The sequence below is a fragment of the Chenopodium album genome, chromosome 5 (genome assembly GCF_948465745.1).
Source record: "Chenopodium album chromosome 5, dcCheAlbu1.1, whole genome shotgun sequence".
Classification (NCBI taxonomy): Eukaryota; Viridiplantae; Streptophyta; class Magnoliopsida; order Caryophyllales; family Amaranthaceae; genus Chenopodium; species Chenopodium album.
The window spans coordinates 76,020,000-76,042,483 of record NC_137838.1 but is presented as its reverse complement, the minus strand read 5'-3'; the positions used below and the strand labels follow the sequence as shown (position 1 = coordinate 76,042,483).

General features: G+C 37.2%; 2 protein-coding genes across 2 annotated transcripts; both read right to left on the bottom strand.

The window, feature by feature from the left end:
* Positions 1–6,217: 6,217 nt before the first annotated feature.
* On the bottom strand, positions 6,218–6,931 carry LOC145633185 (uncharacterized). The gene is made up of 2 exons (XM_081685463.1): positions 6,806–6,931; positions 6,218–6,643 (listed from the first exon to the last, which is right to left on the bottom strand). Exons 1-2 carry the CDS (start codon positions 6,929–6,931, stop codon positions 6,218–6,220), a joined length of 552 nt encoding a protein of 183 aa, XP_081541589.1.
* Positions 6,932–7,406: 475 nt separating this feature from the next.
* LOC145631111 (uncharacterized) lies at positions 7,407–8,465 on the bottom strand. Its single transcript, XM_081683203.1, has 3 exons — positions 8,324–8,465; positions 7,944–8,069; positions 7,407–7,677 (listed from the first exon to the last, which is right to left on the bottom strand). Exons 1-3 carry the CDS (start codon positions 8,391–8,393, stop codon positions 7,565–7,567), a joined length of 309 nt encoding a protein of 102 aa, XP_081539329.1. The 5' UTR covers positions 8,394–8,465; the 3' UTR covers positions 7,407–7,564.
* Between the last annotated feature and the right edge of the window lie 14,019 nt (positions 8,466–22,484).

Genomic DNA, 22,484 nt, shown 5'->3' with positions numbered 1-22,484 from the left:
GACCTGTAAAGGAAAACGTTTCGCCTCGTAAGTCATTCTCTTGGGTGTGAATTCTCTCTTGGGTTCATCTTTCAGAAGTGGAACCTCGTCATGTTTCTTTTGGGGTTCCTTTATAGCTTTGAGAGCTTCACTTAGTAAATGCGATACCTCCATCATAGACAGTGTGAGCAATTGTATATCTTCCTTACTTGCCGGTTCTGGAAGGTTATCTTTGACATCAAAAAAGGTTTCCTCCTCCTTTTCTGTGGCATAGATTTCTTTGACAGGTCTAATGAGAGACGAGGGGTAAACCTCATTTTCCTCAACAGAGATGGCCAAGGCATGAGCAAGAGGTGCATTATCAATGCTTGGCTTCTTACTTGCAGGGGGCAACGGCAGCTTGTTGTTGTCAATTAAGTCTTGGATAGCTTCCTTAAGCTTCCAACAGTTTTCGGTGAGATGGCCCCTAACTTGGTGATACTTACAGTGTGCATTGGGGTTCCAATTAGCTGACCTCTTCTCGACTGATGGGTCCCCAAATGGTCCGATAGGAGTTATAAGACCTTTTGCATTTAATCGATCAAATGCGGTGTCATAACTCATGCCGATAGGAGTAAAGTTTCTCCTAAATGGTTTCTTTTGTCCTTGATTATTTATAGCAAGGACTTCACCTAAATTAAAAGTGCTAACATGGTTTGAGTGGGTGGTTTTGGAAGAAGAAGGATTGTCGTTCTTCTTTCCTTTCCAGCCACTGTTAGAGTTATTGTTGGCAGCTTTTAACTTAGCTAGGTCGTCTTCAATATTGATCCCAATGTCATAGACGGCCTTGTAGGTATGGAGATTATTTTGATACTTGAGATGCTTGGAATATTTTTCTTGAAGGTTCTTGATGAACAATCTCACAGACTCTTTTTCACTTGGCACCTCAATCATCTTGGCTGAGGTTTCTCTCCATTTGTTAAAGAAAGAGGTGAAGCCTTCGTTCTCTTTCTGTTTGAGGATTTCAAGTTCCCTATGGTCAGTCTCAACTTGAATGTTGTACTTGTACCTATCAACGAAAGTGTTTGCTATGGACTCCCAAGTAGAGGTCTTTTCTTTCTCGAGAGCAAAGAACCATTGTTGGCAAACGGTCTCGTGAGATAGTGAGAACAGAGAGGGGAAAACCTTCTTATCGATACCCTTAATACTCGTTATTGTTTCGAAATCTCTTAAATGAAAATAAGGGTTATCAGTTGCTCTGAATTTTGGGATGTCGTTGGCATTGAACTTCTACGGAAGAAGATCTTTGTCCACCGAGACCCCTTGTGATGTAAGCCCTTGAAACTTGTAGTCGCTAGATAGCTTGCTTAGACTCTCTTGCATGAGGTCCATCTGTTGTTGCTTCACGGGATCATCGATCTTGAGTGCTAGGAGCTTCAATGTCTCAGTCACGGTAACTAGTTGGTTCCTAAGCTCGTTGACTTCTTCTTGTGTTGCCATTATAGTCTTAGCTTTCCTCTTGCGAGCTATGGGTTTGTCGAAAAGTTAGACTTGTACGAAAAGGTTGTCCTTGATTAACCATCCTTCTTTTCTTGTCCACGCGCTGTAAATTAAACCATTTTGCGTTTTAATTACTTGACTCGAATCAACTTGACTTTACGGTTTATTTTAAGGAGGAAAAAAAAATAAAATATTTATTAATATCCGACTTACCCCCCTAAAAAAATGACGGAAAAAACGCGCACACAAGACCCTCTTAGACATGGTCAAAATATGTGTATTGGTGCGTGCGTTGAGTGTAAGTGACATGTTTGGACTCTTGTGTAAGACCATGGGAATTAGTTCCTAAACTCGATTAACGACTCAACCAAGTACTATTGACAGTAAAACTTAACCAAATTAATTAGCAAACTGATTAATTATATACTAGGTGATGACTCGACCAATAATCCGAACTGTCGGCCAAACGACGGAACTGGCGTCACACTGTGTAGCTTGGCGCCAGAGGACAGAGCTGTCGCCAGGCGCCATACTCCACAGTGTGGCGCTACAGCTCAGACTTTGGCGCCAATATTGGAGCTTCAGTCTGGGACTGTTTTCGGTGTTATAAATCAACTGGGGTATGCCTAAAGTCGTACTAGGTCAATTCCGATTAAAATATTAGACTTTATTTACTTAAATTAATTAATTAATTAATTAGGCAAATTTCTTTAAGTCATTAATTTATTTAATCTCAACACAAGTCAAACAAACGGTTAAGAGAAACATAGAATATATGCACAACTAATAATGCACAATTAGTCAAGTAGGCACAATATGATGCAATGAGTTTGCAACCTAACCATGGCTCTATTTCTCTAAAGTTCGGGATATGGTTTAGTCAATAGAGGGTCCATGGTTAATTGTCCGGATGCACCGCGCGGAAGCTTAACCGTGAAGGGTTGGCGCGAGTGGATGGGACACCGCGAGTTTTAGAAAAAACTCGCTTCCATGGTTTGGTGAATTCAACATTCTCGGATGTACCCTTTGTTTCACAGAGCGTTCAATCGGGTAGATGGAGCATGAATTCCCAGAGGGTTATGTCCATATGTAGAACACATATGGGTTTCAGAAAAGTGAGAAAAAATTCAATCAGGAAGTAGGATCGAGCAAACAATACGAAAAACCGGTCGAAATTAGAACGCATATTTCTGGCTCGGTATTGGGGGAGGTTGGCGCCAGCAAACAGAGACTGGCGCCAGTTTTTTACTGTAGCGCCTGGCGCCAAGGCTGGCGTCTGGCACTACGGCTAAAAGTCTGGCGCCAAGCTCTGGCCTCTGGCGCTACTTCTCACATGCCTCAGCAGCTTTCTGTGCTCGATAAAATTTTCCAGCTTCGCGCGGTGTTATTTCGGTCCTAGTTGTGAAAGATATTTCTCAAATTTCCTACGTGTAAAATCCTATGTTTTTAACTCATTACGGATGGTCTTTCCAATGAGATCTTTTTTATGCATATGAAAATAATGTTAATCAAAATTACGCACATGAAATACTTAGAACGTTTCGAGTCTCATCCACTCATTCTAAATCATTGCCGAAACAAATTCAGGAATTAAAATAGAAATCCTCCCCAGCGGAGTCGCCAAAAACTGTGGGAATAATTTTCAAGCGTTAACCCCTAGCTCGAACCCCACTGTGATCATACACTAAAGTACGGTGGCGTCCAAAAGGGAAGAAGATAGAGCAAAAGAGTCGCCAACAAGTTTTAGGAACTTGTAAACCGTTCACAGGGTGAAGGTTACACCCCTTAACGATCCAAGAGACCGTCAACTCCATAAGGTCTTGAACCAAATAAGGGTTCGGGGATGAAGGTACAAATCCAACCTAAAAGAGATTGAACCTGCCTAATAAAAGGCCTCTACTTTATTCTGATCGTATTCAATTCATGTGCGCTTTTTGACTGACATGCAATCAATAGGTTTACCCTAAACCTATTTATCTATTTTGGTTGAATTTAATGCACAAATAAACTATTATCGGCGATCACTTGAATTATAATCAAATTAACCCTAACAAAATTATTAATTATATTATTAAGCGTGATTACAAGTACCAATTCCCTTTAAACATGCATAAAAAGGTGTGATCAAGCAATAACAATAAATATCAAGCAACATAATAATAATCATAATCAATCATGACAATAAAATTATAATCATCATCAAAATAATAATCATAAAAATAATAATCATAATAAATAATCATCATAAATAAAATAATAATCATCAAAATAATAATAATAATAATATTCATAATCATCATAAGTTATAATCATTATAATCATAATCATGTTCATGTTCATGTTAATATTAAAGCATAATAATAGCAAGATCCTAGGCATGATACTAACAAGATTAATAACAAACCCTAGCATGTCACTAAGCAATAAAAATCAAATCTTTAACCCTAACATGATACTAACAATCATAAATATTAGGAAGAACATAGGAAGCATCGTAACAATCATATTTAATATTAAAGTTACCCTAGACATGATACTAGGAATATCATAATAACAATCTAAACATGATTTCTACATCATAACATCAATAAAAACAATTAAAGCACTTACTTTGATGCCTCGTACCTCTTTCTAATAACAAAATACACACGTTAGTAACTTCAAGAAAAATAATAATCAAAACAATTAAATTAAATAATTGAAAGAGAGATTTGGGACCAAACCCTCAGAAATTAAACCTTTCACGTCTAGGGCGAAGGCAACTTCGAATATGGCTAGGTGTTTCTAAGTCATGCGAATGCGGAATTTTGTATGTAAAAGCTAGGTTTTTAGAAAAGAGAAAGAAAGAGATGGTGAATGAATAAAGAAAACTTGATGAGAATTAGCGAATGATTAAAGAGAATGAAAGAGAATTGAAAACTGGTTGTAGGTGAATATAATTGAAAACTGATTGTTGATGAATGAAAACGGAGTTTTTAATACGTTATTTATAGAGAAATCAGCCAAAAAGATAAAATTAACAAAACAGAGCATTGGCGCACAGAAAACAGAGCTGGCGCACCTAAAACAGAGCTGGCGCCAGCACCAGCTAATTGGCGCCAGGCGCCAATGCCAGCGCCAGGCGCCAGGTCCTAGTGCCAGGCGCCAATTCCTGGCGTCAGACGCTAGTCCTGTTTTTGACGCGTTTTCGAAAATCAGATAAATTTGCCGTACTGGAGGATAAAATCGTATCTTTCCTCAAAAATGCTCTTTGATCTTAATTAAAACTCTGAAAAGTCAACAAAAGTCAATTTATCAATGCTAATTGAATTAGGAATGAAAAGAACCTTCTAGAAGAATCTAGAATATTAAAACCATTCCTAATTGCATTAGGAATGAAAAATCATATTAAGCCCTCCCCTAGATCATTGGGCCGTACATAAGGCTCAAACCGGGCCCAGTTTAGTAAATTGGCCATAACTTCCTCAATATTCATTGGAATTGGGCTTATAATATATCGTTGGAAAGCTCTTGGCAAGCCCCATCCAACTACACTACTATTGGACCCATATCATGGACCAACCAAACTGGATTGGCTGTTTTCTTAAAATAAGTTTTCAAAAACAGAGAAAAGAAATTAAAACAATCCGCAACACTAAACTTTCCACCCTTTCGCTTCATCCGATTATGATTCGATGCAAAAGGTACTCATCACTGGGTTTGGTTTTCGGGAGACACAAATGGGTGTCTACAATAACTTTTCCATAAATGTGGTGATCTGAGAAGGAAACAAGCACAAAATCTAACAAGCTACTGTTCCAGTACAAACATAAACCACCAGAGAGCCCTATGCTACTAACACCAAAAGCACAATCAAAGCCTAATCTATGTTTTACATTTTCAGCAGCAATTTTATTGATTTTAGTTTCGGAAAGAAAAACAAGATTAGGGGCAAGAGAAGCACACCATTTCCGGAGTGCACCAACTGCTCGAGGATTGCCAAGCCCTCCTCGAACATTCCAGCATAGAGTATTCATGTCTTTTCGAGGGGTTGGTTGCAGCCAACACCCTCTACTTGATTTATTCCGTCTCCGGTTAAAGAGTCAACAAGCTTCACTTTCTTCATCTTCTCACTGTTCGATTCGTTCACTTCAACACTTCTTTTACGGTTGGTTGAAGATAATGCGCATTGAGTCCCAGCAGTAGCTTCCTTGCTTCGCAAGATAGCAGCTCTATCTTTTCTCTTCCATCCTCCTTCTTTAACTAGTCTGTCTTCAACCCCCGTCGTATTGATCATCGGGTCAGAAGGCACAACATTGCTCGTGGTGATATTGTCAAGGGAGGTGCTTCTAGGAGGAATGACTTTGGCAGCAGTAGCTTCTGAGTTGAAGTCTTGAATCCGATCAGGCATGTTCTCATCGTAGTTTCCATCCACCAGATTAGTGTTCTGAGTTGGGGCAGCTTTATTGTTCTGATCAATGCTCTTTGGTCTTAAGACCATCATAGAGCTTCCTTCAGCCTTCTCAGGTACCAAGCGTACTTGTCTGGCAGATTGAGTGTGGACTTGTTCATTACCCAAAAAAGGGGATTTTGGGGAACCAAAGCACAATTTTCGAGCAGCCCCTGGAGGACCGAGTTTGATAACACCAGGATCATTAAAATTCTTTGGTTTGGTGTATGAACTAGTACTCAGATTTTCTTTCCACTTTCTTTCCTTCTCCCTTTCGAACATATTGAATTTTATTTTCTTTTTGGGAGTTGCACGCAGCCATGGACCGTACTAAAATACCAATTCTTCTTCTTCTGCCCTTGCAAGCTCTTTGGAGTGACAGTCTCTATCCGTGTGGTCTAGCATCCCACAGAAGAAACAAAAATCTGTCAGTCTCTCGTATTTCATGTCTATCCACTTTGATGAATTAACACCCGTGGCTAGCTTAAATCCTCTTCGCAAAGGCTTCCTAACATCAACATTGATCCTTAGTCGAACGAATTCACTCAATCCCAAAGGATCATCTTCATCTAGTTCAATAAAACCACCAAGAAATTCTCCGACATCATACATCGTAGTAGCATTACGCCTATTAAAAGGAACGTCAAGTAGTCGAACCCACATTGGAGCATGGGTAAAAGAGATCTCAGAGGGTTGTTCATCTCCCTGGAGTTCTTTCATCAACAGAATCTTGTCATCAAAGAACCATGGACACCCCTCGATAACACGATCTTAATCAGTCTCACAGAAAAATTGGAAAACAAACAAGTTGGTTTCCACGACCCTAATTGCAACAACTTCCTTCAGACTCCAAACTGTTTGTAGGGTTCGTTTCATCGCCTCAGAGTTATAGGGTTTGATCGTGCATAATTTCCCTACCAAAGTCAACTTCAATTGCACATTCTGTTCTCCTATATCAGCCTCGAGGGATTCAGCCCCAATCACCGCATCTTCGTCTTCTGTTAATTTTAATTTCTCCCATTCTTTCACCAGATCATGTGCCATATCGAAAATCAGAGCAAAACAGAGTAAAAAGATGAATGTAATTCAAGAAATTGATGGAAATAGGAGGGAAATTACTAGGAAATACTAACCCGACTCAACTACTACGCCCTAGGAGGGACTGCTGCGAAACCCTAAGCGAGGGACTTTTTTTTTTGACCCAATTTTTATTTTTATTTTTGGAAACAACTTTGAATGAATTGATGATATGTTAATGATTAAAAAAAGCATTAAATATATTAATGAGGGTAAAAAAGTAAATACACATTTTTGTACATAGGTAGCACACTATTCCTAAGAGTTATAATTGACACAATCAAAGTTGACATACTTTTTATAAGGTAGGGAAATACATTAACTATTATTTTATATTAACTTGATTCTTAAATAATACACAGTGGCAAATCTGGCAAATAATACGGAGTACAACGTACAATTTAGTAATAATGATAAGATTGATAACGATGCTTAATACTTAAAAAAAACTTATTATTATGCACTCCGAATCAAATCCGGGGAGAATTACAATTTGAGTAGTGGGATTAAAATGGAAATAAAAGTGAAATACACGCAACAATTTAAATATGACATGATGATTAATTGAGAATATATTGTTGAAGATTTTGGACGTCGCAGTTAGTCTGAACAAGTGCCACCCGAAAGGGTGGCTGAACAAACCCTCTTTCCACAGCATGGAGCATCAAAAAATCCACAACTTTCCCCAAGCCCCTTGCAACCTGAGAATGAGTCTGCAAAAATAACATCCCACTCATCAGAAGCGTGCATTACTATCTTCAATTCGTACGTACGTACCGAGTATTATACTACCTCCGTTATAGGTTATGGGCAACGATTAGACATTTTCCCTCTTTGCTTTATGTCAAATCGTTGCACATAACCTGTAACGAAGGTAGTATATATAATGTTACATTTTACTCTGTACATATGTTATACGGAGTATAACAAAGGGCTAAATCGATATAGACGTTTTAATAGGGGCTTTGCTAAGGCTTACCATATACACATACACCTCCACTCAAGGAATCTGAACATGAACCTCCATTACAACACCAATTAAAAGCCCCACAACCTTCTCCAACACCAGCACATCCTTGTACTTTTCCAACCAACATCATTTGCACTGCAATTTAAATTTATCAACACGTATCAAAATTCCAAAATTAATATTGTTGACAATACTTCGTAGATTTTAATAACAAACATATACTACATCTGTTAAATATTTTATGTCTCACAAATAATACCCTAAAGTTGCAAATAAAAGTTAACGGAGGTAGTAATTAATAACATCGTAATTTTATTTTTATTTTTCCATAAAATTTCAACTCAATACCATTTTAGAAATATAGTTACGAAGCATAATTATAAAATTACCTAATGCAAGAACGACAAATACTTTTAATACATGATTCTTCTTGTTGGAAAACACTAGCTTCCCCTCCATTTTTGGAATTTTAGTAAAGTAGCTACTACTAGAAGATTAAATAAGTTATTTGCCTTTTTTTGAATAACTCTAGTAGTTTTTAATGAGGATGCCTCTAACCCTACAACCCGAACCCTATTTATAGTACGTTTTCATTTCATGCAACCTATTATTATAATGTACAAATTATTATTGGTTAGTCTTCGGCATCCAGCTCAATATGACATAGGGTTATACAAATGTGGATTTTATTCTTTATTTTGACATTCTCAATTGGGAATTTGGGATCAACACGCATTCCGATCTTATTTCAAATTTTTAATTTAAAACTACATTAATAGTAGAATAAAATAAAATAAAATAAGTTGTTGGAATTCATTTCATTAATAGTACTCTCTCGGTTCTGATAGAATAATAGAGATGTTGCTTTTTTTTTTCACTATTCACATACTCCCTCCGTTTTTAAATACTTGCTCCATTTCTCCATGCACGGAGTTTTAGGAGAAATTCGATAAAGTAATAAAATATTAAGGTAGTGGGGTTGGTGAAAGAATAAAAAAGTGTAAAAGACAAAAGTAGTGAAGAGAATTGGAGGAGAGAGAATATATGTTGGGTCCACCAAGTTAGATAAATTAATTAAATATTGTAAAAGTTTTCCAAATAAGGAAATGGAGCAAGTATTTAAAAACGGCTGAAAAAGGAAAGTGGAGCAAGTATTAAAAAACGGAGGGGGTATTAACTAACATAATAAAAACATATTTTGTCATAAAATGTGTTTTTAGATAGGTATTAATATAAAGTTTCATAATACGAGTATGACTTTTAATATAATTTTTTTTAATATCTAATTATATAAAATTAAGGTCAAATTAGTGCATTGGCATGTGTGCAAAAGTTGATTATGCCAGTTATTCAGGGATAGAGAAAGTAAATAGCTAGTCATTAGAGTTCAATGTAGCTAGGGCCCTAATTGGAGGTAGCGTTTAAGGTAACGGTAAATCAAAACACTACTAGAAAAAATTTGAGAGTGTTTAGCAATGTAGCGATTTTAGTAGCGGTTAGCGATAGAGGTGACGTTTAGGTAGCTTTTCTCAAATGTTAAAAATAGTAGCATTTAAAAGTAGCAAGTAGCATTTGACAAATTTTTATTAATTTTAATGCAATATATATGAATTTTGATATATTTTGTTATTGCAACCCACTACTTTTGCCAAACACTCATACTATCAATCGTTAGTTTGACAGCTAACCTCTACTCACTACTAATTAATCGCTACTCGCTACCTTAACAGTTACCCGCTACCCGCTACTTTTACCAAACATGACCTAAATTAACTTAAAAAACTTATATGACATCCGACGCGTTAGCCGCTTTATTTTTAATATACTTCTAATTAGAACTCCAACACTTCTCTTTTATTTATCAGGTTTACAAATTTGGCTATTTTCGATATTTTCTATCCAATTCATTTAGGAATTCGCAGTTTTTTTTTTTTTTTTTTTTTTGACAAGGTAGGAATTCGCAGTTGATTTCATTAAAATCTACAGTTCATCAGCATTGTGGGTTTGCTCTATTTTGCATGTGAAAACCTACCTAATAAATAACTAAATAAAATATTGTAAGGAAATACCTAATAAAAGATAAAATATTGTTAAAAGCTAACTAATAAAGCGTAAAATATTGTAAAATACAATCTCGATTTTCCGGATTTCCACCATTGACCCACTTTTTTTTTGACAAAAAGAAAAAAGATTTCATTAATAAAAGATAATCAAATGGCACTTACATACAATTTCAAAGAAATCTAAAATTTCAATACAAGTACAAATCACCTTAGAACTAGTTACATTGCAGATTAAAAGATCTTGTTAAATTTGTTTTTAATGTAAATTTTCCAAATTACTCCATATTTTGGAGAATTGAATTTTTTTTAAAAAAAACTTAAATTTTCTTATTTAATTATTCATCGTGCAGGAGAGTAACACTAGGAGTATATCATGACTAACGTGCAAATAAAGTAGTTGATTATGTATTGATTATCTGAATGTGTATGTGATGTATGAAGATAATATATTGCTTGTCTTGCGCCAGATTTGGTGGATAAAAGATTTTAATTCCCTTTTCATAGAAGGAAATATTGACGTTCGTTCGCTCAAAATAATCTCAACTTTGGATTATTTTTTAATAATTCTAATTTTAAGAGTCACTCGTTCAAATTGAAAGCAAGTGATCGGTAACCTCTTATAAAGGTTTTTTCTTTTAGTTTTGAGTGACACATGTCAACACATAGGTTGAAAAAATTGGCCGACCGGCTCTATAGCACCCCACCTGACCCACCGCCGACCCCCAAAACCACCCACACAACCTGCACCGACCCCAAAAACTACCCACACGGCCTGCCCTGACCTCAAAAAAAACTCCCGTAAAATCACTCCACCATCAAAACGACCGATTTCGAGGGTGGAGAAAGGGAGGAGGCCGGGGCGATTTTGGCGACGGAGGAAAGGAGAGGGTGCTTGATTAAAGCTTGTGTTGGTGGTTTTTAGGGTCGAGGCAGGTTGTGTGGGAGGTTTTGGGGGTCGGCGGTGGGTTAGCTGGGGTGCTAAAGGGCAAGCCGGCTGATTTTTGGTGGTTAAGGGGGTGGCCGACCGTTTTTCGGCGAGATAAGGGAAGGGGCTAGGGTTTGGTGGTGGTGGGTAGGTGGCTGGGGAAAATTTGAGGTTATTTTTTTGTTTTCTTATGAATTAAGATAAATGGACCAATCATATCATGACATGTGTCATGATTAAACCCTAATGACTAACGGAGTTAACGACCGTTAGTCATTAATGGCACTTGATGGATTTTTTGAAAAATGGGTGGCATTTGGTGAAGTTTGAAAACCTTGATGGCATTTAGTGAATTATTAAAGTGTTTAGTGGCATTTGGTGAAATAATCGAATAAAATATACATTGAATCGATTCAAACAAGATCCCACGCGAATATGTTTTATCATATAAATGTGATTGCTACAAAACTATACATATGAAATGAATGCGACAAATCTAATGGAACATTAGCCAAAACCATTCATTTCTACGCTAATTGGGAGGGACTATAATCATATGCTTGAACATAATATGACACCTACAAAAACTAGCAAAATCCTGAGACATGAATAACTTCTAGCACTTGAAACCTTCCTGAAAAGACAAGAAATGTGGAAAATGCTTCCACTATTCTGCAGAAGAGCATTAGTTTCGGGATTGATCTTTGAATACTCATAAGCTCGAAGAGGACATCCTATGCGACACCTTCAGGCTATATGGCAATGTCTCGAGTAGAAAGCTGTAATCAGTGCATATCCACAGAATATTTCTTATCGAAATTGGGCATATGATCGACCTATCGTTGGAAAGCTCTTGAACCAAGCTATCACCCCCAACTTGAATCACCTCAAAATCAGTTGTAGTTTGAGAGATATAAGCGTTCAAAGTCAGCCCTACTAGATTTCGAGTCACAATTTAACAAATAATCTATTATAAACATTTCAAGAAATTGTTTTCCTTATTAATAGATATAGGTTCTGAAACAAAAGTTTCAATCTTGAAATATAAAAAGATAATCGTGGTTGTAGTATTTGAAATTTTTTCCATAAAATTGAACCGAATATTCATATAACCCATGGTAATCATGTTTGTTTTTAATATATAAAAATATTTCTTACGAGTATTAGTTACCTTATAATTTAAATTAATATGAATAAATAATACTCGGATTTATAGGCTTACTCATTTTCTTTAACTCGTGGGTAGAAAAAAATATATAATTATTCTTTTTATACCACACCTAATACCTTTATTTTCCCTAAGTATCCAATAATTTACCCACCTAAAATAATAAATTTTTATTTTACCCACACATAGTACCCAAAATAATGTTAATACATTCTTCTTGTTGGAAATAATATGTTTGCCCTCCATTTTTGGAATAGTAATACAACAGTACAAGTAGTAATTAGAAGATTAACAAATTTCTTTGATTGCCTTTCTGAAATAATTCTAGTGGCCTGGTTTTTAATGAGGATGCCTCTTACCCTACGATCCGAACCCTATTTATATTAAGTTTTTAGTTCATGCAACTTATTATCATAAAAGTACAAAGTATTATTGGTTAGACGACAGCTTATATTATAATGACATACGGTTTATACAGATGTGGATTTTTTTTCTTTGTTTTGACATTTTCAATTGGGAATTTGATTTTAATAAACAATTTTATGTCAAAATTTTAATTTAACTAGGGTGCCCTACGTGCGTGATGCGCGTGGAGGGGCTAGCTCTTGCAGAGAATGAAGTTGTATTGGTGTGTATTTACACCTTTAATTTGGGTGGTAGACCTTGTAATTTTAATATGTACTATTTGGTTTATGTGCCTATGCGGTGACTTTGTAAAAGCATAAGAAAGCCACAAAAATCTTTTATGACAATTATTTTTTAAAACCCTCAAAAGTTTAACAGTGTTATTTCAAATTTTTATTAAATGAGTAATATTTAATTGATTTGCATCCCTTCATATCTTAAGTAATTGATAGTTTAGAACTTTTAATTGATTTCATGTTTCAATAATTAGCGTGTTTTTCTTCATATGAATTTTTTGTGAGCTTTGGTCATATATATGGAGTAACAATATGTGAAATGTTCGTTATACCTAAAAACTTAATAGTTTTTTAATGTTCTACGACCATCTAATATATATATATATATATATATATATATATATATATATATATATATATATATATATATATATATATATATATATATATATATATAAAGCAATAACCAATTAGTTATATTTTTTTCTGTTAAAATCTCTCCATAATTAATGCCAGGTTTTTTTTTAATTTCTTTTTTTTTACTATCATTGATATCCCTTGATTTTAAGATTTTTAAGTTCTAAAAAAAAGCATAGCTAATTTTTTTTGTTAAAAAAAATATTGAATTAATTTTTTATTTTTTTGAGGGAAAGCTAGGAAGCGAATTCATTCATTGTTGGACAAATTGTCCATGAGTACGTAGGGAGAAATATAGTTGGGACAACAATTCGCCCAAATTTGTTCAACACCATAAGGAATTATACGAGCTAAATGGTGTGCGACAAAATTCCCTTCCCGCTTTACATGAGACCAAGAGATAAAATCAAAGGAAGAACAAGTATCTAAAACATCATCAAGCAACGAATCCAAGTCTGAAAGATAAGTAGAAGCCTTTGATAGCCTTGAAATAATGCTGCTATTGTCGGACTCAAGTATGATGTTATTGAGACCATGCTGCTTGGCGCATATATAGCTGCCTTGCACTCATCAAGCTTAGGAGACCATAAGGCCTTGTACCTCTTGACGCCAGCGAACAAGACCTCTTATTTGTGGTTTCGGGAAATAACACCAAGACCAACCCAGCCCTCAATGTTCAATGCTGCGTCGCAGTTCACCTTAACACAGCCTGGTGGTGGAGGTTTCCATAATTTCGGGCTTTTGGGTGCTTTAGGAGCTTTGCAGCCATATATTATTTTGGCTTATTTATCATAGTCTTCAACTAGATTAGCCATTCGCATGAGTACAACATTGTGAGGAGTTTCCTTATTATTGAAAACTTTGTTGTTGCGACGCTCCCATATTAGCCAAAGAAGGGTTGCACCACGCTGCTGAGTCTTCAAGTTCTCACTACCCCAAGCTTCAATCAGGTCCTTAAAGTCGGGGAATTTATCCACTCTCACAAGCTTTTCACAGTTGGCTGCAGCCCATAAGTCATGGACAGCAGTGCAGGAGAAAAAGGCATGGCTTTGAGTCTCGGTTTCAGTTAAACACCATGGCCATTTGTCATCTTCACTCATGTGCCTGTATTTGAGAAGAGCACGGACTGGCAGAGAGCTTGTGCAAGCACGCCATATCAGGTGCCTCACTTTTGGTGTGGTTTCGAGCTTCCACAGGTTTACCCAAGCATGATGGAAAAGATCAAGGTTACATGACTTACCTAACATATATGCGGTCTTTACAGAATACAAACCGTCGTTAGAAAAAGCCCATGTAATACAGTCCTTCGGGGATCTCAGACTGAGAGGAATGGAGAGGATGCATTTGACATCACGCTCATTAAAAATTTTGGTAAGTAACTCGTGATTCCAGTCTATGGCTACAAAATCAATAAGCTCATTCACAAAAGTCACCTCGTCAGTTCGAGGGGGCAAAATCCTTGAGCCAAATTCGTCAGCTACCCACGGATAATCCCATATATTAATATTGCAACCATTCCCCACCCTCTAAATCATTCCTTCCATCACCAAGGCTTTCGAACCCCATATACCCCTCCAAGAGTGGCTGCAGGAGTAACCCAAGGAAGAGCTCTAAAAGTCATCATTTGGGAAGTATTTCTTTTTCAAGACTTTGCTCAAGAGTGACTCGGGGTGAGTGATAAGACGCCACGCTTGTTTACCAAGCATAGCCTCGTTAAAGACTGCCATATCTCGGAAGCCAAGACCCCCTAACATTTTCGGATTGCAGAGGGATTCCCATTTAATCCAATGAACCTTCCGACAATTTCCAGAGTGACCCCACCAAAACTTTGCAGCCATCGATTTTATGTCATCAATTATAGAATCCGGAATGCGGTAAAATCCCATAATATATGATGGAATGGCTTGGATGACATCTTTTATGAGAGTTTCCTTTCCCGCACGAGACAAAAGCTTCTCTTTCCACCCTTGCAATTTCTTCCAAATTCTATCTTTGAGGGCACAAAAAACGGCTTTCTTCGACCTCCCCACAATTGTTGGGATACCAAGATACTTCCCATGTTCATCTACGAGCCTCATACCCAAAAAGTCCACAAGATCTTTTTTCACCGAATCACAAACGCCTTTGCTAAAAGAGACCTCCGATTTTTCATAATTGATTTTTTGCCCGGAAGCTGCTTCATATTTGTTGAGTATATCAACTATATTTGAGCATTCCTTTCGGTTGGCTCTAGCAAAAAGCAAACTATTATCAGCAAAGAAAAGATGTGAGATTGCAAGACCGTTCCGGCTAGCACGAACTCCATGAATATCCCCATGAGACACGACCTTTGAAATAAGGCTAGAAAAGGCATCAGCGATAATGATGAAACGGTAGGGAGAGAGCGGGTCACTTTGCCTTAACCCCCTAGAGGGTTTGACTTCACCACTAACCGTACCATTGATGACAAAAGAGTAGGAAACCGTAGAAACAAAGCTCATGATGACATTCACCCAAGTATGAGCAAAACCCATTTTTAACAGCATTTTCTCCAGAAAAGGCCACTCCACTCTATCATAGGCTTTACTCATGTCCAACTTCAAAGCAATTGACCCCTTGCTCCCTTTGCTTCTTTTCTTCATGGTGTGAAATAATTCTAGAGCAATAAGAGCGTTGTCTGTAATCAATCTCCCCGGAACAAAAGCACTTTGATTCTCCTAGATGATATCTGGAAGGATTGATTTGAGACGCATCACAATAGCCTTTGAGGCTATTTTGTACAATACATTGCAGAGAGCTATTGGTCTAAATTCAGACATATTCCGGGGATCTTTCACTTTGGGAATCAGAACAATGTTGGTACAATTGAATTCAGCCGGAGAAACTCGACCATGAAGAATATTGCGTACAATGGTAGAAACATCATCCCCAATAATGTGCCAGAATTTTTGGTAAAAAATCGCATGAAGCCCATCTGGCCCCGGTGCCTTGCAGGGATGCATCTCACAAATTGCAGCATAAATATCTTTTTTTGTGAATGGCCGAAGGAGCTGCTCGTTGATATCATCATTAATCTTCGGGAAAATGGTTTCAAGGACCTCATCATAAGATGCCTCCGAATGTAGACCTGCAGCAAATAATTTAGAGTAGTAGCTCTACACAATATTTTCAATATCCTCGTCATCTGTGCACCACTCTCCATTGTCATTGAGCAAGGCCACAATTTCATTCTTCTTTTTCCGTTGAGATGCCTTATGGTGAAAGTACGATGTGTTCTTGTCACCATCTTTAATTTCCGCCGACCTCGATCTCAAGTACCAATATGCCTCTTGTTTCTCGTACACCTCATCAAGCTTCCTCTCAATTTCCGCACCAAGCCGAATGTTGGTTCCAGTCATTGCACCTTCTTGAACAGCTTTGAGCTTTAGTTCAAGGTCGTCAATCTGTTTATTGAAATTAGAGAATTTTTTACCACTCCAACTTCGAAGAGAACCAAGCAAATGTCCCAATCTGTCAAGCATCAGACTGCCCTAAGTATCCTTCCAAGCTTGCCGGACCACCTGTTCACAATCTACATCAAGGAGCCATGCCGTTTCGAACTTGAAAGATTTCTTCCCTCTTTTCCTCTTTCGCTTAGGCCGCCTTTGTCTCACAATTATGGGGGTGTGGTCAGATTTGAAACGAACAAGGTGCTCAACAAAAGTGTTCGGGAATAAAGAAAACCACTCCTCACTCCCACAGAATCGATCTAGCCTCTCTCGAACAATAGTATTAGGAGAGTTGCCCCTTTCCGATTGTAGGGAATAATTTCAAGCGTTAACCCCTAGCTTGAACCCCACTGTGATCATACAATTAAGTACGGTGGCGTCCAAAGGGAAAAAAGATAGAGCAAAAGAGTCTCAACAAGTTTTAGGAACTTGTAAACCGTTCACAGGGTGAAGGTTACACCCCTTAACGATCCAAGAGATCGTCAACTCCATAAGGTCTAGAACCAAATAAGGGTTCGGGGATGAAGGTAAAAATCCAACCTAAAAGAGATTGAACCTGCCCTAATAATAGGCCTCTACTTTATTCTGATCGTATTCATGTGCGCTTTTTAACTAACATGCAATCAATAGGATTAAACCTAAACCTGTTTATCTATGTTGGTTGAATATTAATGCACAAACAAATCTATTATTGGCGATCACTTGAAATCATAATCAAATTAACCCTGACAAGATTATTAATTATCTTTTTAAGCGTGATTACAAGTACCAATTCCCTTTAAACATGCATAAAAGGTGTGATCAAGAATTAACAATATAATAAGCAAGCAACACAATAATGACAACAAAATTATAATCATCATCAAGATAATAATAATCATAAAAATAATAATCATAATAATAATCGTCATATTAAAATAATAATCATCAAAATAATAATAATAATAACATTCATAATCATCATAAATTATAACAATTATAATCATAATCATGTTCATGTTCATGTTAATATTAAAGCATAATAAAAATAGTAAGATCCTAGGCATGATACTAACAAGATTAATAACAAACCCTAGCATGTCACTAAGCAATAAAAATCAAAGCTTTAACCCTAACATGATACTAACAATCATAAATATTAGGAAGAAAATAGAAGGCATCGTAACAATCATATTTAATATTAAAATTACCCTAGACATGATACTAGGAATATCATAATAACAATTTAAACATGATTTCTACATCATAACATCAATAAAAACCATTAAAGCACTTACTTTGATGCCTTGTACCTCTTTCTAATAACAAAATACACACGTTAGTAACTTCAAGGAAAATAATAATCAAAACAATTAAATTAAATAATTAAAATAGAGATTTGGGACCAAACCCTCAGAAATTAAACCTTTCACGTCTAGGGCGAAGGCAACTTCGAATATGGCTAGGTGTTTCTAGATCTTGTGAATGCGGAATTTTGTATGTGAAAATCAAGTTTTGAGAAGGAAAGAGAAAGATGAATTGATTAAGGAAATCTTGATGAGAATTAGCGAATGAAAATTGATTGTCGGTGAATGAAAACGGAGTTTTTACGACGTTATTTATAGAGAAAATCAGCCAAAAAGATAAAATATCAAAACAGAGCACTTGGCAAACGCGAAACAGAGCTGGCGCCAACCCTAGCTAATTGGCGCCAGGCGCCAACACTAGCGCCAGGCGCTAATGGCTGGCGCTAGGCGCCAATGGCTGGCGCCAGGCGCCAATGCCTGGCGTCAGGCGCTAGTCCTGTTTTTGACGCGTTTTCAAAAATCAGATAAGTTTGACGTACTGGAGGATAAAATCGTATATTTTCCTCAAAAATGCTATTTGATTTTAATTAAAACTCTGAAAAGTCAACAAAAGTCAATTTATCAATGCTAATTGAATTAGGAATGATAAATCATATTAGGCCCTCCCCTAGATCATTGGGCCGTATATAAGGCTCAAACCGGGCCCAGTTTGATAATTTGGCCATAACTTCCTCAATATTCATCGGAATTGGGCTTATAATATATCGTCGGAAAGGTCTTTGCAAACCCCATCCAACTACACTACTATTGAACCCATATCATGGACCAAACAAACTGGATTGGCTGTTTTCTTAAAATAAGTTTTCAAAAATAGAGAGATGAGAAAAGAAATTAAAACTTTCCGCAACACTAGACTTTCCACACTTTTGCTTCATTCGATTATGATTCGACGTGAAAGGTACTCATCACCGGGTTTGGTTTTTGGGGAGACACAAATGGGTATCTACAGAAGCCCCCACTTTGACTGAGTTTAGAGAAACGCAAGTTTCGAAAACAAAAGTCAAAGTAGTGATAGGGACGGAGAATGATTCAGAACGTTCTGCGATCCTAAACCACTCTTGTAACGCTGATACCTGCAAAACTAGCATTAGTTAAACAGATAAAAGAGTTAAGAAACGCGTATCTTGCACCGTCGAGCACACGTCTCTGAAAGTAACCGATTGCTGTTGTATCCTTGTTTTGATGACCTCCTGCAAGCTAGAGAATGCCATCCCGCTTAAAAACCGTTTTGCCCGTAACTGCTTCCAATATAGAAGATTGCTTCGCCTGAAACGATCCTCCTCCGCTTTGATAATATTCCACGTCCAAGGGAATACCATCGAAGATTGCTTCTCTTGAAACAATCCTCATCCGCATTGATAATATTCCACGTCCAAGGGAATACTATCGAAGATTATTTCTCTTGAAACAATCTCCTTCCGCATTATGACCATTTTCCACGTCTAAGGGAATACGGTCGAAGACAACTTCGCCTGAAATTACCTTCAGTTGTTTGTGACAACTCTCCACAAGCTAGGGAATGCCGTCGAAGATATCCTCGCTTGAAGTCATCCTCATTTGATGCGATAATTTTCCAAAGGAAATTACCGAAGACCTCCACTTGTCGATCTTTAAAAGTTCACCTGAACTTTGCTTCTGCTATGCCTGTACGTCGGCGCTTCCGTTGCTTTGAACCAGTACGTTGGTGCCTTTTGCTGATAAACCACTATGTCGGTGCCTTTTGTGAATGAACCAGTATGTCGGTGCCTTTTGTCAATGAGCTAATTCTTAGGCGCTTTAAGCTAAGTGAGACGATCTTTCATCAGGTCGATCACTTTATGCAATCAAGCCGATTACTAAAAATCATGTCAAATTGCTTAGAGGGGCTAACTGGCGTGCCAAGGAACCCACAATATGTTGCAAAAAGGTAGAACAACCCCAGCGAGTGGCTGAGTGTTCTGGTGCTGCGAGGTTGTTTGAGCATGCTAGAGGGAACTAATCCCCCTTGGTGATCTTGCATGATCCTTGGGCGATGCTATGTAGAGGATCTACTGCTGTTGTTAGCTCCAGTTCCTGTACCGGCTGAGGATGTGGCGGTACGATTTTTCAGCTCTTATCTTTAAGTAGCCCCCAAGTAATGCTTCACAAATTTGGTTTTGCTTTATCAGGATGATGCTGCTGAGTTCGTGCATACGGGTCGATTGAGGAGATGACTCCTCCAGCCGTGCTTTGTAAAGTGGTCGATTCCTCGCCACCAGACTCGAGTAAGCTTATTTATTTGCAAATTTTGTCCACATATATTATGCATGTTTACTGACTTATTTCTTTGTCAGCTCCCGCGTGAGGTGATTTGTACCTGTGCTTTTTATTATTTGACTTTGTATAAAACTTTGCCTTTTAGTTAAAACTCATTTTTAGACATATTTTGTATATTTATGCTATTATGAATTCATTTTGTTTGCTATTATTATGTGCATATTTGTGTGTGCAAGAGAAGTGTGACAAACAATTTTGCGTAAAAATTCCGTCATTTTTATTATTGATGGAGGGTATCCGACTCTCTCCCCCAAAAGAAAAAATGAAAAGAGGAAAAAATAAAATGTTAGGTTTATAAAACCTTGGAAATTAAGCTAAAAATCCAAAAAAAGAAAAATATAATTAATATAATAGTTATATTAATTAAAAGAATAAAAAGATTTTTTTAAAAAAAAGATAAAAAGCCGTAAAGTCATTAGCAGACTCGGATTAAGGTAAAAACGCGATTTAAGAAAGCGCGTCTGACATGGCAAATTGGCGCCAGCTGGCGCCACGCAATTGGGTGTAGCGCCAGGCGCTACACTTGGCGTGTGGCGCCAAGCCTTGGCGTCTGGCGCCAATTGCGGATTTTGGCGCCAATTGGCGCTGTTTCCGTATTTCATCCTGATTAAAATTGCTCGTAAATCGTGCATATATAGCCCCCTGCCTCAGCCTAATCTTTCATAATTCCAGCGAATAAAATAATTCTTGGCCTTAGAAAAATAATACCATGTCTCTAGTCACCAAAACTTTCACTCAATACACCCATGAATGGTGTCGATCCCTTAATGCTAGAGACAGAAAAGAATTAGATTTGTTTCACTTGGGGGGAATTTATGGCATTAAAGGGGTAGATCTTGACCTAGATTTCATTCATACCGCTCTAGAATTTTGGAATGTTGATACTCATTGCTTTAGAATAGGGTATGATGAGATTAGCCCTTTGCCAGAAGAATTTGGTGCTACTTTAGGCTTCCCTGCAATAGACCTCATAGTAATCCCTAGAGTAGATGCATATTATTATAAGGATTTTGAGCGCTTCTTTAATTTAAAAGAAAGGGATTTATCAAAAATAGTAGATGGCAATATAGTTAATCTGAAAGAATTTGCACGCCATTATTTTGATAAACCTCTTTCTGAGTCTTTTCATATATATAGAAGAAGGGCTTTCTTATTTTGCATGCTTAATCAATTTTTTCTTAGTAGTGGTAAAAATAATGAAGGCCAATCAATTATAACTACCGTACTAGAACAAATTGAATAAGGGAGAAATCCAATGCCATTGATAGTTGGAGAGACTATGATTAGTCTTGGTGAATTGAAAAGGAACCCAAAAGCACCTTTTCGCTGCTCTCCGATTTTATTATAGGTAGAAAAATAATATTTTTAATTACAGAAATCAAAAAATATATTTTTATATTGTAATAATAATTTATTTGCATTGCAATTTTTTACAGATATGGCTAATGGAAAGGCTAGAAGTAATTAGCCCTCCGGACAATATTGAGAACTACACTCCCAATTGCTTCGTGAGGAGGAAGAAACGCTTCCCTAAAATTGGGCGCCATGGGTGGAGAAAGGTCTTCGAATCTCGCAATTTTGCTATCAAGTGGGTCGTCATATGGTGGAAAATAGAAAGGATGGTTGGTGTCAATAAGCAACCTTTCTGCCGTCTTCCAAGTTTGTCTCGTATGACTTATTATTATCCCTGCAGGGTAAAAAGACAATACGGCTTGCTTCAGAATATACCTTCCGGGGATCTTCGTCCTCCCTATGAGTACCCTGTTTCCAGGAAGTAGAGAGATTTGATGTTTACTGGAGTGCTAGACCTTTATGGGAAGTGATTACCCAAAAGGTTCCTCCTTCTTTGCCCAATGATGTGAAGAAGTGGTTGCTGAAGAAACCTTCGAAGGATTCGAAGAAAGATCAGGGTAAAACTGATGTGAAGAGTCGTCTAGGTGACAGGGTGATTCCTGCCAAGGAACGCTTAGGTGCAAGAGTTGATTTTAAAACACCTATAATGCCTTGGAAGAAAAGTACTACAAAAGATAAAGGAAAAAGGAAAGCTGACACCACAGAGAAAAAAACTTGGGTAGAAAAGAAGCATGGAGTCCTAGCTGAAGAGGAGACCATCTACTCTAAAATTGAATGTAGGTCCTCTAAAGGATGCCTACGAGATAAGGTTATGGATGACGAGGAAGAAGCAGACAAAAATTGGAAAAGGGCTAGGAAAGAAAAGAAAGATTAGG

Bases quoted from the DNA above. Each gene is read 5' to 3' on its own strand.
- LOC145633185 (XM_081685463.1), bottom strand. From the start codon at position 6,931: ATGGCACATGATCTGGTGAAAGAATGGGAGAAATTAAAATTAACAGAA. The intron at 6,644-6,805 runs GTAGGGAAATTA...CGTGTTATCGAG, and splicing joins TGCAATTGAAGTTGACTTTG to GGGTGTCCATGGTTCTTTGA.
- LOC145631111 (XM_081683203.1), bottom strand. From the start codon at position 8,393: ATGGAGGGGAAGCTAGTGTTTTCCAACAAGAAGAATCATGTATTAAAA. The intron at 8,070-8,323 runs GTAATTTTATAA...TTTAAATTGCAG, and splicing joins ATTTGTCGTTCTTGCATTAG to TGCAAATGATGTTGGTTGGA. The intron at 7,678-7,943 runs GTAAGCCTTAGC...TTATTTTTGCAG, and splicing joins TGGAGGTGTATGTGTATATG to ACTCATTCTCAGGTTGCAAG.